The following is a 16825-nucleotide window of genomic DNA, read 5'->3' on the forward strand; positions in this document are numbered from 1 at the left end:
GATGTCTCGTGCTGAGAGATATTCTCATGTTATTTGAATCTACGACATCATGGACTTCGAAATTTTTCTTTATAGAAAACAATAATAATAAATAATAGTAGCTCTTTTTCTTAAACAGGATCTTTTGCTAGCTGTTCTTTGTTGAGTTGTACAACAGTGTGCAACTATTTAGAAGCAGACTTTATATCTCACTCAATCATCAACCTCATGATCAGAGCGTCCTTTTGCTGAAAGACTGCCAACCCCAGAATTATTCCAACTTCATCATATATATCTCTAGTTTCTAGCTGAGATCTCTGTTACATTTTCACCTCTTAGAGAAAAATAAAGCTCTCTTCCAAACCATAATCTCTCTCTATCTATCTCTTAAAGTTCCAATGACTGAAGAAGAGTCTGTGAAAAGAAAAGTGAAGCAAGTTGAAGGAGACATAAATGAAGCTGAAAATATGAGAAATGGAGTCAATAAAGGTGCTTGGACCGCAGAAGAAGACCAAAAACTGGCCGAGGTTATTGCCATTCATGGTGCAAAAAGGTGGAAAACGATTGCAGCCAAAGCAGGTGCTTTCACACCCTTTTACCATTTCTAAAATCCAAATGAAGAAGATGCAGAGCCATTATTTAGCTGAATGGTTTATAAATTTTGCAGGTCTCAATCGCTGTGGGAAGAGTTGCAGACTAAGATGGCTGAATTATCTGAGACCTAACATAAAGAGAGGCAATATATCAGATCAAGAAGAAGATTTGATCCTCAGGCTCCACAAACTTCTTGGGAACAGGTCACATTTTTACCCATTTTGGTCTGCAGCTTTCTCGATTGTTTGCCTTCTGCTTCATAATCTGAACAGGAGTTTTGGTTTGGTTTTTTGAGTTGGGGTGGTGCATTGATCTTTTCAGGTGGTCCTTGATTGCTGGGAGATTGCCCGGCCGAACAGATAACGAGATAAAGAACTATTGGAATTCTCATTTGAGCAAGAAAATAAACCAACAGAGTGAAAAAGAAAGCGAAGTTCTCAAAAGAAAAGGATGTAAAAGAAAAGTGGACACAGAGTCGAGAGAAGAGGAAACGTCTCAAGAATGTGGAGATGGCTCAAACTTGGAGTTTGATGTCGATAACTTGTTTGATTTTTCCAATGAGGGCCCTGATTTGGAGTGGATGAGTAAATTCCTTTAATTGGGTATCATAAGCCGTAACTATGAGCTTAGGTTGTTGGTGCACTCTCATGCGAATCATCAGTAATTTATCTAAAATTTTATTGTTTCATTCTTGGCATTAGTCAAATATTTGATGGCTAATGAACAGATTCCTACTAACTTGATCTTGAATTATCCACTCTACCTGCTATCAACATCATATTCGAAAGAAGTTTGTAATTCTTTCTGCTTCTCTCAAGATAATGAAAGACAACAAAGTTTGACTATAGGGAATCAGCAAATCTAGTGTTAATATGGCAATCTCCTAAGTTTAGAGGAAGAGATATTGTGCTACATATGGTAATCCCCAAGTTTAGAGAGAGAGAGAGAGAGAGAGAGAGAGAGAGAGAGATCGGTAGTGCACTGCACTCATTAAGATAGAAGGGTTTAAGTTTCTAGATTTTGCCTCATGATCCGAAGCTGTGGTGGGAATATGAAGAGAATCATGCTGATAGACAAAAAAAAAAAAAAGTCACTTTCTTTCACAAGCTTAGTCCAAATTTTCAGATGGTCAGAGTCGGACAAATGGTGCAGACCAGCATTTCACCACCACATAACACTCAGCCTGATATGGTCAGCGTGTGTATCTTGTCATTCTTGGATTTTACCCAAACAAAACAGATGTGTACAAATACACAAAAAAGATTCAGTACTATTCTAAACTTAAGACCCAGATAGTCGTTCAACTCATTATTTGTTTTTCCTCCTACCTGTACCATCATATTGGCCTTTGGAGCTTACTATTGGAATTATATGTTCCCCGCTAGTTCCAATCATGGAGAAAAAAAGCAAAGAAAAGAGAATTTGTATATCCCCAACATGTTAAACGCCAATACTAGACTAGTTATGAAAGCTAAACACGAAATAGTATCATCTCAAACAGACCCAGAAGAACTGATATGTGATATCTATCATCAGACAAAATATGGCACTAAGATATAAATGAGCACTTTGATAAGGCAATAGCTGTTACTATGTAAAACAGTAAAAGAAAAGGGTGGAACAAAGAGTGTGCTAATCAAGAATTTGAGCTTCCATATCATAATTTGGAACAAGTATCTTTTGGCTTTCATAGTCTGGTATTCTATGTTCAAACAATTAATTAAAGAGATCTATCAAAGAAATAAAAATTTACAGACTCTGGACCTTGATAAGTATGAGACTCTGGAACTAGACTAGATATCTTTTCCATCTGGTAAAGCAGCCTAAAATGTGGAAGAAAATTTGTAAAAAAATAAATAGATGAGTTTAAACTAAAGTCATAGCTGTATAAAATGAACTGTTCAATATACTATTTACAGCATCAGCACTAAACTTTACCCACTGCATATTAGCCCCAAGCCATTGAGCAGGCATAATTTACCACCAACTTCCCATCAATTCCAAAGTTCTGCAAATAGGCATACGAAAAAGATAATCAATAAGATACCTAGCCACCAGGGCTTCAGAAATCTTCGAACTCATGTGGATATGAAAAATCATATATCTATTCCAAGGTAAAGAAACAGATTGATAAACTGCCATGAAGTTCAAATGATTTAATCCATACACAGCCCACAGAGAGGTGATAAGAAACTGATGTATAAAATATTTTGAAGGGCACTCATTGATTTGATGCTATACTTTCAGATAATCTAGCAGATGTTGTGGATATCATACTTCAGAAAGTTTTAAAATTAATTATCCGATTTGAATATAGATCTATATTTTTCTCAGAACTGTTCTACTACTAAAAATAAGCAATGCGTACTGGCACGTGCCACATTATTTCACCTTCTAAGAATATACAATGATTGGTGTTTTCCACAATGATTCATGACCAACATCTACATTAGAAGTCTACACCTTCAATAAAGACACACCCTCGCTTAAAGATGGCAGTTTTTAACGAGTCATTAGTCTTTTAAAGATATTTCTCAGCCAATTCATTGAAGATCAATTCACCCCCACCTCATTTTCTTCGTCTAATAATTAATGATAAAAAGTATACATACGCTACTTGAACATAAATAGAAAAAGTGTGTCTATAACAACTCACGTCGTAAAGATCATTAACTGTCTCATCTGGACCTGGTGAGAATGCACTATTGACAAACACAAACTTCAAAGAATAGAACAAATTAGCACGGTGAAGTGTCGTAAATTTCAAATAAATTTGGCAGATAGATGAGAGACTATTTCAAAACTCAGATGAATACCAAGGTGTCTCGTTGAATTGACCGGCGTATGTAATCAATAACTTTAATAAATTTGTCTGTTCCAGGCATCTGCCAAATGTATCCAATATGTGAACGAACATTTACCATAAATTTACAAATATAGAAACTGAATTCCAAAAGGAGAAACTTAAGAGGAGAAACTGCTGCATAAAATTTTACACAAACAACACATTCTAAGGTCGGTCACATCAAAAGTTCATTCCAGATTACATATCAGAGCACAAGTCTTTTGTAGAGAAACACTCGCCACATATCAGGGGTATCCTCCCCCTTTCATTAATCATATCATTCAATTCATTAGACATCCTATGAAAATTTCCTCAAGTTGTCGTAATCAATAAAGTTTTGTGCTACTATCCACAGAAAAATCATATGGTGATGGTGCTGGTGATGGTGATGGCCATGTGAATTTGTATAGTAAAAGGATGTGACATTGCATCCAAGACAGATATCTGATACATATATAACAATAAAGACTAAGCTTCATTCCTTTTGGCTCTTGATCAAATGATTAAAAATTTTCACGGGCATCAAGATTTCATTTCTTTTTTACATTTTAAACAATATAACACATAAAATTCAAATTTTAAATTCGTCAGCTGACAAAAATTAACGCAATACAAACCTTAAACTTGGTTTGTTTGAGAATGGGAGCATCCCCAGTAGCTCTCAGCAGAACAACCACTACAAAAAACGAAACCAAATAAATCACCATAAATCTTGATCAAACACTTCATTGGGAAAACATCCTAATCATATAACAATTGTAAAACTGTTCCCCTTCTGCATCAGATCAACTAAGCCTGGTGATAGAATAGAGTCTAAAAGTTCGATTCATCAAATATAGCTAAATAATAACTAATTGAAAATGGGTCTGTTCATACATCCTCAAAAACTCACCTTTTCGATCAGAACTAGACGACTCCTTAGAAGCCATCGTCGCACTCCGCCGTGGGCTGCAGGAATTGCGGTCACCACCCCTGTTTGTGGGGCACGGTCTCCGGCTTCTTCCAAATATCTTTTTGGGCAGTTTTGTACATTTCATGCTTGGTAAGTTTGGGCTTTGCAAGGCAACAGCCCATTGGGCTTCAATTGTGATATTCCTTTTTTTTTTTTTATAACTTATTGAATGGTGATTTCTAAGACTTTATATTTATTTTATCTTAATATATATATATATATATATATATATATATATAACCTCGGACATGCCAATACCATTGAGCCAAGCTCGTGTTGCCTCTTAATATATATATGTCTTTTTAGTACAACATCGAATTCACAACCTCTTGATTGAAGATAATATATCAATTACTGCTGAGTTATGTTTGTTTTGACATTTAATTTTAGAACCGATAATTAATATATATAATATTTCATAATCTTGAACAATATTTTAACAAATTAAAATATTTATGTTCGTTTAGAAGGTTGTAAATGTGTATTTTTCGACCCCTACATATTATACTAAAAAACATATATGTAATATTTATTAAATACTTGACATATATCTTTATTAAAAGAACTAAAAGTGAGAATTGATAGACACTCAAATTAAGAGCCAAAACAAATCAACTAAGGAGTTCGAGATGTTGCACTCAAAAAAACTCTCAAATAACAAAAATTAAAATAAATAAATACAAAAATAAATAAATAGTTTTCTTAGAACTATTTTCGTATTCAAGGAGGGAAAAAGAAAAAAAAAACCTCATTTTGTCTCTTAACATTCCATTTCTGCCCGCGTGGTAGCTTTGATCACAACCGTTCAAGAGATCTGGTACAGTGTGATGGGAGTGATAAGCTTTCGACCGCTTCCACTTTTCTTCACATCAATTTTTTAGGGTTTCTGTGAAACTTGGAACCAAATCAAAGAGAGCAGCTCTAGTGTACGACGGCCGTCAATAATGGTTACCCAAATGAGCAAGAAACGAAAGGTTACATCCTTTGATTCATAAGCAATTAAGAGACGGATGTTCCTTTTTGGTCGATCTAATATGTATTTTGGTTCTTAATTTGTTACAGTTTGTCGCCGATGGAGTTTTTTTCGCTGAGCTCAACGAGGTGCTGACCAGAGAGCTAGCCGAGGACGGCTACTCCGGTGTCGAGGTTAGGGTTACGCCGATGCGTACTGAGATTATAATCAGGGCAACTAGGACACAAAATGTTCTAGGTAAGAATTTTGTTTCTGATTTTTGTTTATTCCAATGCTTTTGGCGGGAAATTAACTTTTCAGTTACTTCGTTTGCTTCTTTACATGATCTGCAATTATTTAAATATTTTGTCTCTATAAATTGTTTGTTTCACTAGGAAGTAGTGCTTTTGTGCAATAATTTGGATGATAACAAATTATAACAACATCTACATGAATAATTTACTATATAGGAAAGTTTTCGTATTATATGCAAACAACGATGGCCGTAGATTAGTTAATTTTGGAATTTACGGTATTTTGTTGCTAAAAATGATGTGCTTAGGTGAGAAGGGAAGAAGAATCAGAGAATTGACATCTGTTGTTCAAAAGCGATTTAAATTCCCTGAGAATAGTGTCGAACTCTATGCTGAAAAGGTCAACAACAGAGGTCTATGTGCTATTGCTCAGGCTGAGTCCCTGCGTTACAAGCTTCTTGGAGGGCTTGCTGTCAGGAGGTCTGTCTTATTTTCTCAATGGTTTAATTCATTTGAAAGATAGACTAATCTTTGAAGTTTTTTGGTTATAGTTATATTTTTCCATGTTTCCCTAGAATATTAATTCCTATATGAAGCTATAATTTATGGAGAGGAGTAGAAAATTTCTTTGGATTCTATATATGGGAAGAAGATTCTCCAATTGTCATCGATAATCCATATTATGAAATGAACTTTTTATATGATCTCCATGTGTACTAATCTTTGGCTGGTATGGTCAAGGAGTTCCGTAGAAAGGGTCTAGACATTGAAGTTCTGACACGTCTAATGGTCTGTGTGATTTCTTATGTTTTGAGCATTACACACGTCCCTTTCCCAATATTTATGGGTTTAGAGGATCTATTCGAAATGCTTATATGTAGTGATGGAGTTTTTAGTTTCCTTGAACTGTTGCTCTTGCTCAGTTCTTGGGGTTCGGGAACTCCACAAATTTTTTTTTTTTGGTAATTTCTTGAAGTTTTGCAAATGGTACTGTCATATGCTCTATGAAGTTGTCAAGGTGTTGTTATAAAGTGGTCCATTTGGTGTTGTTATAAGGTGTTATCATCCTTGGTTGTTGGTTAACTTTTAAAGCTTTTTAGGTCTATAAGCTGTAAACCTAAATGCTTTTGAGGTCATGGTTTCTAAGAATTTCTTGATTTCAAACGTTGTAGGTCAATAGCTGTCTCCTTAAATTAGTAACCATGAACAGTTTTCCGGGATAAATGTTGTTGGTCACATGATTTTTCTTCATATTTCGATAAATGGTTTTGCTTTGGTGTTGTCTTTATTTGTTTTAAGAAATTGTGCAAGTGAATTTGTACATATTGTGCTCAATATTTTTACTAGAAAATATATATTAGATTCATATGAGTTTATGATGATCCTGTATTCTTCAATTTCTGGAATACTCCTATTCTAACATCTGTTTTTTCTTTTTTCTTTTTTTTTGGTTGGCTCATCTTTCATCTTCATTTTTACAGAGCTTGCTATGGTGTTCTTAGATTTGTCATGGAGAGCGGGGCGAAGGGATGTGAGGTTTGTGTTAGTCAGATTGTTATTTTCTTCTCCAACTTTTATGGTAAACTACAAGACAGGCACATCTCTCTTTCATGTCGCTTAGAGTTTCCATTACTGCATGCAGGTCGTTGTTAGTGGTAAGCTCAGGGCACAGCGTGCAAAGTCTATGAAGTTCAAGGATGGATATATGATATCCTCCGGTCAGCCTTGCAAAGATTATATTGACTCTGCCGTGAGGCATGTCCTCTTGAGACAGGTTAGCTTTTCACCCTTGAATAAAGTAATGTCTTCGCCATCTTCTTGAATATCAATTAATTGTGATTGTTCTTCATCTTCTAGGGTGTTCTTGGGATCAAGGTCAAGATCATGCTTGACTGGGATCCTAAGGGTAAGCAAGGACCGACCACTCCTTTGCCTGATTTGGTTACCATCCACACACCTAAGGAGGAGGAAGAATATATCAAGCCATCAGATGCACCTCTACCACCAGCCACTGAGATAGATATTACAGCCGAGTAATGGTGTTTCTGTATTTATTTATTTATTTGTTTTTCCATTCTCACTTGCTGGTCTTTCACTTTGCAGTGTAGGAGGGAAATAGAGATTAATCAGATATTGAATCCTTAGTTAAATTTATGGTATTCGAGTTTAATTCTTGCTATAATTATTTGTTTTATTACTCACGGTTTGGCCTGGTTTAAATCAGGAGTGAAGATGTTTTTTGGGACACTTTTTGGTTTTGTGAACCATCATAGAATGACCTAGTGGTAGGTCAACAAGGGTAGTAAAGAGCTTAGAGTGAATGGGTACAAACTATGGTGGCCATCTATCTTGGATACGATTTTCCTTGTCAACCAAGTGTAGTAGGATTAGGCAGTTGGCTCGTGATTAGTCGAGGTGTACTAGTGTGGTGTTAGTGTCTTTAGTGATCTATTTCTAGCCAATTAATGTTTGATAATTGGAACATTTGTAGATCTTTCTGTCTGATCAATAGATTTGCCACATCTTGCAAATTATGCAACTATAAAGTATAATGCAAAATACATATTTTGCATTGTTCAATTATGGTTATAGCTTTTCGTCACAATTTAGCTATAGTAGAGCCTTAAATATTGTTGCATAATATGGGACGACCAAGTTTATTTTTTTTCAATCATTAAGCTGTCAATACATGGCAACGTTATGTCTTATTTCTAACATACCCTAACTAATTATTCATCATTAATCACCTTATTTCAAGCATTAAATTAACTATCAACCAATTTAATATATCATGATGGTGAAACCTACCAAAAAAAGGGCCCTCCTAAGTCTGCTTAGAAACACATTTGCAACATTTTGTAACTAAATCAAGGAACGAACTTTTACTATGATAATAAATAGATCTATTATTTCATCTTTTCTTTCCTTGATTTAATTTATTGGTTTTATTTTATTTTATAACTAATTTATAATTTGTTGATAAACCCCATAACTCTTTTGTTGAGTGAATTCAAAATAATAATTGAACACTTTTTTAGGAAAGGAATTGAGCCCTTGGAAATAAAGATCAAATAGGTAGGAGCATTCATTATCTTTTTTTTTTTACATCACTGACCATTCATAAATTAAAATGAAATTATACCTGTATCAAATGCTTTAAAGTATAATTTTATCAAAAAGTTTATCTCAATGAATAACTGAAGTTCAAATTGTCCAAAAAAAAGTAACTTTTCTTTTAAAATTATGGGCATATCAATCTTTTAATCTTAAAATAAAATATCAATAGAACTCAAACATATATCTCAAATTAAGAGATGGTGAGTTTAACGTTTGACACATTGTATTAAAAAAATTCTTAAAAAATTCTTAAAAAATTCTTAAAATGATACCATCTATTGCTCTCAAAAAGGGTAAAAAAAATTTTACACTTCGAAAAAGATTTTTTTTTTCTTTTCACATTTAAACATAGCAAGTGGATCTTTTGGATGAACTGGGCCCGTTGGCGCCTGTAAAGCCCAGTGCTTTTCCATCTAATTATCTAAGACCTACTCTGTCTGGCCCGGCACTCTTCTTCTTCCTTCTCCCCTTCTCCGTTCTTCAAGCTTCCACAGATCGTCGGCCAGTCGTTCAGAGTGAGTCTTATTCAACAAAATTTGCTTCATCACTTTTTCTTCTCCCAGTTGATTCTTAGCTTCCTGAATTATCCGGTAATAACTGTAGCTGGCTGCTCCTTGGAGCTGAATAAGAGCATGTAATTCAACTTAAACTTGATTCCGTAATTGTGTCCTTTTTTTTTTCGCCAATTTATCAATGCGCAAACAGAGATTGGTCGGAAGTTAACACTCCATTGAGGCATTGATTGGTATCGATCAATTTATATTGTTTTGTATTGTTTTCCTCATGCACTATGGTTATTCGTAAACTAGGTTGAACATACATCTTTAATAAAGCGATATTTCTTCTGCGTTGGTGCTTTGATTGTGGTTTTGCAGTTGAAGACGCGGCAAGATGGGAATAATTGAAAGAATTAAGGAGATCGAGGCCGAGATGGCTCGGACTCAGAAAAATAAGGCCACGGGTACTTGGCTTCATCCATTAATCTATTATCATCAGTTTCTTCCATCTACGTGAGCTGTGTATTTACCACAACTTATATGTACTTTTTTTGGTCCAAGTGTTTAAACGGTTTTTGTATTTCTGAAAACGCAGAATATCATCTTGGTCAGCTCAAGGCAAAGATAGCAAAGTTGAGGACGCAGCTGCTAGAACCTCCAAAAGTATGTTTCCTGCAAAATCTGCAGCTCCTTTCATTTAGTTTTGTAAGCTTTGTTCAAGTGTGACACCGGTAGAGTGCATCTGTTTCTTGCTCGTGGATACTTCCTTTTCTGATTTGAAAATGATACTGTTCCTGTTCATTCACGTGCTTAGGCATTTGGTATTGTATTGCTTTCGGAGCTCACAGAAATAAGTTCATGAAACTACGAACAATTCACACATTATTGGCTCTGAGAAGTTGTCTCAATTTTTTTAGAAGTTAATTTAATATCGATTCTTTTAGAACTACTCGAGTAATTAGTTTGAGCAAAGAAAATATGAATCACCTTTTTTCAAATTTTTTATTATTTATTTATTTAAATCCAATCCACAACAATGTTTTCAAACATATAACTAGTTCGTGCTGTAACCCAATTATATAAAACCATTCATATATTCTGTGCTCTAGATGTATGCTGTTTTTCTGCATCCTAATAAAAGAATTCATAAAAAACTGACTATTTGATGTATTTTCATATGATGGTTGTCATTAAATCTTTGGCTTTGGAAAATGAGTACTGATTCTTTTCGGTGCCGACTTTGCCAAGACCTACTCTTGGATATTTCTTCTTGGCTCTCTTGTAAGTTGGGACTTGTGAAAAAATATATTTGAAGATTGTTTCTGTCTAAAATAAAAATTCTTTTATTCGATGGGTTACGAATATATTCCCTTGTTCTGCACTTATTTTTTTTCTTTTGTCAATTGAATTGAATCTATTAAATTTTTGTTGATTTGGCATTCATATTTACTATTTTTAGCATGACGCATTCAGGGTTCAAGTGGTGGTGGTGAGGGCTTTGAAGTTACAAAATATGGCCATGGACGTGTTGCACTCATAGGGTTTCCAAGGTTTTATCCTGTTGTGACCTTTGAGATATTTACTTGTTCTTAATTTAGAAAAGGAAAATGGTGCTCTGAATAAAAACTTGGCTATGCGAGCTTTTGAACCCACATATTTGGATTAGGCAGCCTTTTGTCTCCACACCATGTTAGGCTTCCTAGTGTTTCTTTTCTTTTCTTTTGCTCTGAAACAAGATTTATTTCTAATAAAATAATTAGTAGATTGTAAAAAACTTTTGGATGCGACTTGCAGGATCAGTCATGCTTTATAGTATTTGTTATTTATTAAGCAATCAGTCATGTTTTATAGTATTTGTTATTTATTAAGCAATCTTGGTCGTACATCTATATAATAACTCTGTTCTTATATTAGAGGAATCACCCTGACAATTCTTTTTCCGTTTTCTGCAGTGTGGGAAAATCCACACTTTTAACAATGTTGACGGGCACTCAATCAGAAGCTGCTTCCTATGAATTTACAACACTTACTTGCATTCCTGGGATCATTCACTACAATGATACCAAAATTCAGCTGCTTGATCTTCCTGGAATTATTGAAGGTGCATCTGAAGGAAAGGGGCGTGGTAGACAGGTAAACTTTTTTTTTATTTTCCCCATTTTTCTGTTTAGGCTTGAAGCACAAGTTTAATCATCTTTTAGGTCATGTAATCTCATAATTTATTTATTTTATTTGTGGAGTAATTGGTTGCTCTTAAACTTTTTTTTTTTGCTGCGTATACCACTTTCCTTTAACTATTCAACGTAATGGGTAACGTGAGGGTTAAATTTGCATGAACTTTATTGACAGGTTATTGCAGTTTCCAAGTCTTCAGACTTGGTCTTGATGGTCCTTGATGCCTCCAAGGTAAGTTTTGCAGGGCTATATTCTTTTAATATGCTTATGGGTTTAGCCAATTTTTCTTGTACATGTTGAATTATTATCACTATGATTGAATATTTGCTGGGAAATCGGAGGCCAAAAATAAGAATATTATTCAGTGTAATTGTTGAATTATCACAATTGCATGGTGCTTATAAGTTCTTGGATGTTTTTTGCGGCTCAGTAATTTCCTTTGACAGCATAATACTGATCACTATTCACGGTAGCTCATTTGCAATACTAATTTAAATAAGCTAATATCAATTCATATTTTCTAGTCTTATATTCTTGCGTTGTTTCTGTAAAGAGAATAAAGCCCCTTCCCTATGGCATGACAATCACATGGGTAGACTCTCTGTTACTAGCATTTTTTTCCTGATTTGTGAGATCTATATGACCAATATTTTGTTTTCAAACTTCGTACTCATACTATGGTGATTAGATACTTTTATTTTATTAACTATTTGAATATATGAATCAATATATGATACTTTCTTGAATGTTTGTGTGATATTTATTTCAATTCTACTATTTTCTTATCAGTTCACAATCAATTTAGCAATTTCCTTTTTTCTAGTTTGGTTCTTACCTTTCCTCTGGGTATAATTTAAACCAACATTCTCGTGATAAATTATTTCTATGTAATCTTTAGAGTGAGGGCCATCGTCAGATATTAACAAGGGAGTTGGAAGCAGTGGGTTTGCGTTTGAACAAGAGACCACCTCAAGTAAGTTTTGGCTTTTCAAGTTTCATCGTTGGTGTTCCCATTTTCTAATTCAATTGGCTGAAAAAGTTTCTCACTCATCCTTGTTGACTAACCATCAGTAAGTACTTCAACTAGCTCTGCTTTCATTCTTATCTGCAGATATATTTCAAAAAGAAAAAAACTGGTGGTATTTCATTCAATAGTACTCTTCCTTTAACTCATGTTGATGAGAAGCTCTGCTATCAAATTCTACACGAGTACAAAATTCACAATGCAGAGGTATTACTTCCAACTGTACTTAAATTACTGGCTTCCACACAATTTCTTTATTGTCCCTTTTGTTGGAACTGCCCTTCATTGCTGATACAATCATCAGTGGTTACTTTCTTTCATCTAAATGAAATTTTGAAGAACCATTATTTATTTATTTTTTCCCAGTTTCTTATTTATTGGGAATCAAGAGAAAAATCAATATTACTAAAGTGGAAGTCACAAAACAGCGCGAGAATAGTGGAAAAACAAGTTCTAAAAAACCGTTGAAATTTCTATCTAGCCCTTAAAAGAAGTGTCTATTACTTTCCAATTATAAATTTCAGCAGAGAGCCCTTAATGCCTTGAACAAAAGAGTTCTAGCTTTTCCTGACAATGGAGAATGACAAAAAACTTCATATGAAAAATCCTTAATCTCATAGGTAGTGACGCACCAAGCAACCATGGCTAAATGGTTTTTCTTTGCTATTCTTTGAAAGGGGTTGAAACACCGTTATAGATGATTTAGTTCAAAAAAGAAAAAGAAAAAAAATGAGAGTGACATTATCAATCACTATTCGAACAAGAGTTTTCTTCACCTTGATCTCTCTTCAGCCTCTCCTTTCCTCTCTGCTCCTTTTCCTCCGCTATCTTCTCCCCAACCATGACTCCCCTTCCCTTGCCTAAACCCTCCTTCTTCGTTCTCTCTATCTTCTGCTGAGTACTCTCTAGCAGTCGTTAGCCGTGGTATGGAATTACAAGCAATGGTAGATGGTAACCGATAAGTAAACTTTCTCCATTGAAGTTAATGGGAAATACAGGGGTATTCAGGCAGGTCTCCTTGAACAAGGGAAAGACAATTCCTTCTATCTCTCTCTCAACAATGGGGCTCTCTTTCCCAGTTGGTCCACTGCTTCAATACTCTCATAATCTTCCCTCACCTACAAATTCTTCCAGGTATTAGGATTGTTGATTATTTCCTCTCGGTAATAAAAACCTCAAACAAGAAATGATATGGCAAATCCTGACACCAATGACTAGTGGTAGGAAGGGCAAAATCCTAGTTCCGTCAAAATAAAACAATGAAGGTTGGTCCTTTTTTCTTTCTTGGATAAAAAAATACCCCTCTGAAAGCTCCACTTCAAGCACCAAACTTTCTTTCAACAAAGAAATGAGGGTGGAACCTTCATACGGTGGTTGGATTCAAGTTAGGAACCTGCCTTTAGTTGGATGGAACTTATATACTTTGTGAGTTGAATGGTAGTGCTTGTGTGGCTTTATTAAAAGTGCCAAAAAGTTCTTGGGAAGCTTACTGTAAGTGAGTTTGAAAAACCAAAGATAGCTTTATTGGTTTCATTCATGTCAAGGTTTCTTTGCCTTCTCTACGTCATCGAGCATATTGCTGATTGACCCTTTTTAGTTTAAATTTGCATTTAGGGAAGTTGGCCAGAATCTATGGCTACAGAGAAGCATCGTTGTCCTTTGAGCTAAAGGAAGAAGAAAGAACATCCAAAAACCCTAAAGTCTTTACCCACCAGTCAAAAGGCTTTCTCCTCATTTTGCCCTGTGACCCACGAGCACTTTTTATGAACTTATTTATTCAATGAAATCAGTAGTTTATAAGAATTGCTACCAACATCTTGACAGTGGATAAAGGGATGATTTAGATCTTCGTCCTTTTTACATATGACACAACAGCAAGGAGTTAGGGCTAACTTAGGATGAGCTTTTCGCACTTCATGCATTAGTTGATGCTGAGAAGTGCTAACTATGAAGCGCCGTATGAAAATTTTAGCATTCTTACAAAGAATTCGCCTTTCATGGTCTTCCAACTATCCTTCATGGAACAGCGTACTCCCTGTCATTAAGATGTTCAAACATATATCTACCAAAGCACCTACTTCATTATTCAGCCCCCCAATTCTGACTTCTCTATTCTATTCTACTTAAATGATTTCAATTTTAAGAAGCACTACCCATCTCCAGGCTGTAGCATTTTTCTTTTTGGCATCTGGTGGTGCAGGAACTGTGGTCTAAATGCCTACCTTTCAAGACAAATGCGCCTGAAATCTTGTCCCTTCATCCAGTATTAAAAGGAATTATCATCAGGCACCAAGCACAAAAGTCCTGCATCCTGCAATGTGGAACCACAGACATTTACTCATACCTCAACCAGAACTTCCAGAGAACACATTATGCCACAGCCATTTAGCCAACAAAAAAGGGTGTTTTTCCCCTCTATGTTTCCCAGGCGCAAAACTATCCCTTTATTTCCAACTAGGCCCAAAAATCTTGAACAGTTGCATCACCTCTAACAGACGGGTCTAAGTATTTGGAGGTTGATCTTTTGGTTCACAAAAGAATTAAAGGAGCAATATGCAAGGATTTATTTTTCCCTTTCTTCTGCATGAATTTTTCTCATCATTTTATTTTTTGTTCATTTTCACAGATAGGGGGTATTAGATTAGTTTGACACCATTCTTTCTATATCTGACATATCCATACGCCCACTATATTGATTTTTTTGAATACTTTCTCAATTGAATATGTTATTTTCTGCAGGTACTCTTTCGAGAGGATGCCACGGTTGACGATCTTATTGATGTAATTGAGGGGAATCGTAAGTATATGAAGTGTGTGTACGTCTACAACAAGATTGATGTAATTGGTATTGATGATGTAGACAAGTTAGCCCGTCAGCCAAATTCTGTTGTCATTAGTTGTAATCTCAAGGTATGATTGGAGTGGAAAGTTTCATGCTTATCTTCTTTTGACACCCATATTGGGCTAACATATTGCAATCTTGCTCTCAGAATGAAAAAACTTCGTCAACAATTTTGAGTTTTGACTGTAGCATATTGTCACATTCAATATTTTCTGGTTCTCTCTAATCCCCTATTTGCTTATGTAATAATACCAAATGTTCCAAACCTGTAGTTAAGATACATTCACATCACACGTCTGGTGTGAGCTGAGGGTATTTTAAGCAGTAAATCAATTGTATATTTGTGGGTTACCCGTTTGTATGGATTTTTGAGTTTCTCTTTTCTGTTATTTGGGCAGTTGAACTTAGACAGACTACTATCTAGGATGTGGGAGGAGATGGGGCTTGTTAGGGTTTATACCAAGCCTCAAGGCCAGCAACCTGATTTTGCAGATCCAGTTGTTCTTTCTGCTGTATGCCTTACCTCCCTTTGCCTTCTAAAGTCATTTATTTATGTATTTTTTTTAATCCTTTTCTTCCTATAACTGCTCCATGAATGTAATTTTAGGATAGAGGTGGCTGCACCGTTGAGGATTTTTGCAATCATATCCACAGGAGTTTGGTTAAGGATGTCAAGTACGTGCTTGTATGGGGTACAAGTGCAAGGCACTATCCACAGCATTGTGGCCTTGGTCATATTCTTAATGACGAGGATGTGGTCCAGATTGTTAAGAAAAAGGTACCTAATGTTGTTTAGCTCGGCAGATGTGGTCGGCTATTTCTTAATAGTCATTCAAACTTTTAGGGACCTACAATATGACTTTATTTTTCTTCTCTTATTTGTTATTCCAGTTTACAAATTCACAACAACGTCCTTGTGGGTTGTTAGTAATGGGAGTCTCTATAACTGTTGCTCTTTTAAATTTTAATATATCACTTTTCCTTATGACTATGAAATGAAAGATTTGATTTGATTATTTTGGTTGTGTATATAACATCTGCAATTTGATTTTTTCAGGAAAAGGAAGAGGGAGGGAGAGGTCGTTTCAAGTCACATACAACTGGTCCAGCTCGAATATCTGACAGAGAAAAGAAGGCTCCTTTAAAGACATAATACAACATTAGATGATACCAAGAAGATCTGGAGTTCTTGTATGAAGCTGAGCCAATCGTTGAAAATGTGACATATCCGGTTAGTTTAATATTCTTATTCAATCCACGAAGATTCTGATGTGCGATTCTTGAGTTGCTTTCACTGGCCCTGCTCATCATCGGAAAATCTTTCTTAGACCAGAATGTATAATTGGAAGTTATTGATAAGAAATCCAATGTAGTTTAGATGTTAAGGTGTACCGAACTACAGTTCCATGCTCTGTTATTAAGATTATGAACGTATAATAGATATGCCAAAAGTTTTGGTGTTTTGGCTTGTTTAAATATGGTTGGAATCTGAAACACCCAATAGTATAACATTTATATCTAATTCTTACCAGTTTCTGCTCTTATATCAATGTTCTTATTGTGTAGTATATTGATATGATAATGTTGCACGCAC

The 16825-nt window shown here is 35.2% G+C and overlaps 4 protein-coding genes across 12 annotated transcripts; 3 read left to right on the top strand and 1 right to left on the bottom strand.

The window, feature by feature from the left end:
• The first annotated feature begins 109 nt into the window (after positions 1–109).
• On the top strand, positions 110–1888 carry LOC111020984 (transcription factor MYB114-like). The gene is made up of 3 exons (XM_022297798.2): positions 110–558; positions 647–776; positions 895–1888. Exons 1-3 carry the CDS (start codon positions 378–380, stop codon positions 1169–1171), a joined length of 588 nt encoding a protein of 195 aa, XP_022153490.1. The 5' UTR covers positions 110–377; the 3' UTR covers positions 1172–1888.
• Positions 1889–2203: 315 nt separating this feature from the next.
• On the bottom strand, positions 2204–4470 carry ATG12A (Ubiquitin-like superfamily protein). 4 transcript variants are annotated; one of them, XM_022297714.2, is made up of 6 exons: positions 4311–4469; positions 4036–4094; positions 3390–3458; positions 3230–3292; positions 2512–2581; positions 2204–2396 (listed from the first exon to the last, which is right to left on the bottom strand). In XM_022297714.2, exons 1-5 carry the CDS (start codon positions 4453–4455, stop codon positions 2522–2524), a joined length of 396 nt encoding a protein of 131 aa, XP_022153406.2. In that variant the 5' UTR covers positions 4456–4469; the 3' UTR covers positions 2204–2396; positions 2512–2521. The 4 variants fall into 4 exon arrangements, with proteins under 4 accessions (XP_022153406.2, XP_022153405.2, XP_087983288.1 ...); XM_022297713.2 differs by having other exon boundaries at positions 2204–2581; XM_088127162.1 differs by lacking the exons at positions 3230–3292; positions 3390–3458 and having other exon boundaries at positions 4311–4470.
• Positions 4471–5166: 696 nt separating this feature from the next.
• LOC111020989 (small ribosomal subunit protein uS3x) lies at positions 5167–7758 on the top strand. The gene is made up of 6 exons (XM_022297802.2): positions 5167–5344; positions 5433–5580; positions 5885–6056; positions 7058–7112; positions 7219–7350; positions 7434–7758. The coding sequence occupies exons 1-6, from the start codon at positions 5315–5317 to the stop codon at positions 7611–7613; spliced, it is 717 nt and encodes a 238-aa protein (XP_022153494.1). The 5' UTR covers positions 5167–5314; the 3' UTR covers positions 7614–7758.
• A 1300-nt stretch (positions 7759–9058) lies between these two features.
• On the top strand, positions 9059–16775 carry LOC111020960 (developmentally-regulated G protein 2). 6 transcript variants are annotated; one of them, XM_088127261.1, is made up of 13 exons: positions 9121–9283; positions 9399–9438; positions 9569–9654; positions 9786–9853; positions 10664–10740; positions 11143–11323; positions 11540–11596; positions 12264–12338; positions 12477–12596; positions 15129–15299; positions 15630–15743; positions 15839–16009; positions 16289–16775. In XM_088127261.1, the coding sequence occupies exons 3-13, from the start codon at positions 9585–9587 to the stop codon at positions 16382–16384; spliced, it is 1200 nt and encodes a 399-aa protein (XP_087983387.1). In that variant the 5' UTR covers positions 9121–9283; positions 9399–9438; positions 9569–9584; the 3' UTR covers positions 16385–16775. The 6 variants fall into 6 exon arrangements, with proteins under 6 accessions (XP_022153456.1, XP_022153457.1, XP_022153455.1 ...); XM_022297764.2 differs by lacking the exon at positions 9399–9438 and having other exon boundaries at positions 9059–9208; XM_022297765.2 differs by having other exon boundaries at positions 9118–9438.
• The last annotated feature ends 50 nt before the right edge of the window (positions 16776–16825 follow it).

The sequence above is a fragment of the Momordica charantia genome, assembly GCF_013281855.1.
Source record: "Momordica charantia cultivar OHB3-1 chromosome 8 unlocalized genomic scaffold, Mcharantia_2.0 BLBB01000008.1, whole genome shotgun sequence".
In the NCBI taxonomy this organism is placed as follows: Eukaryota; Viridiplantae; Streptophyta; class Magnoliopsida; order Cucurbitales; family Cucurbitaceae; genus Momordica; species Momordica charantia.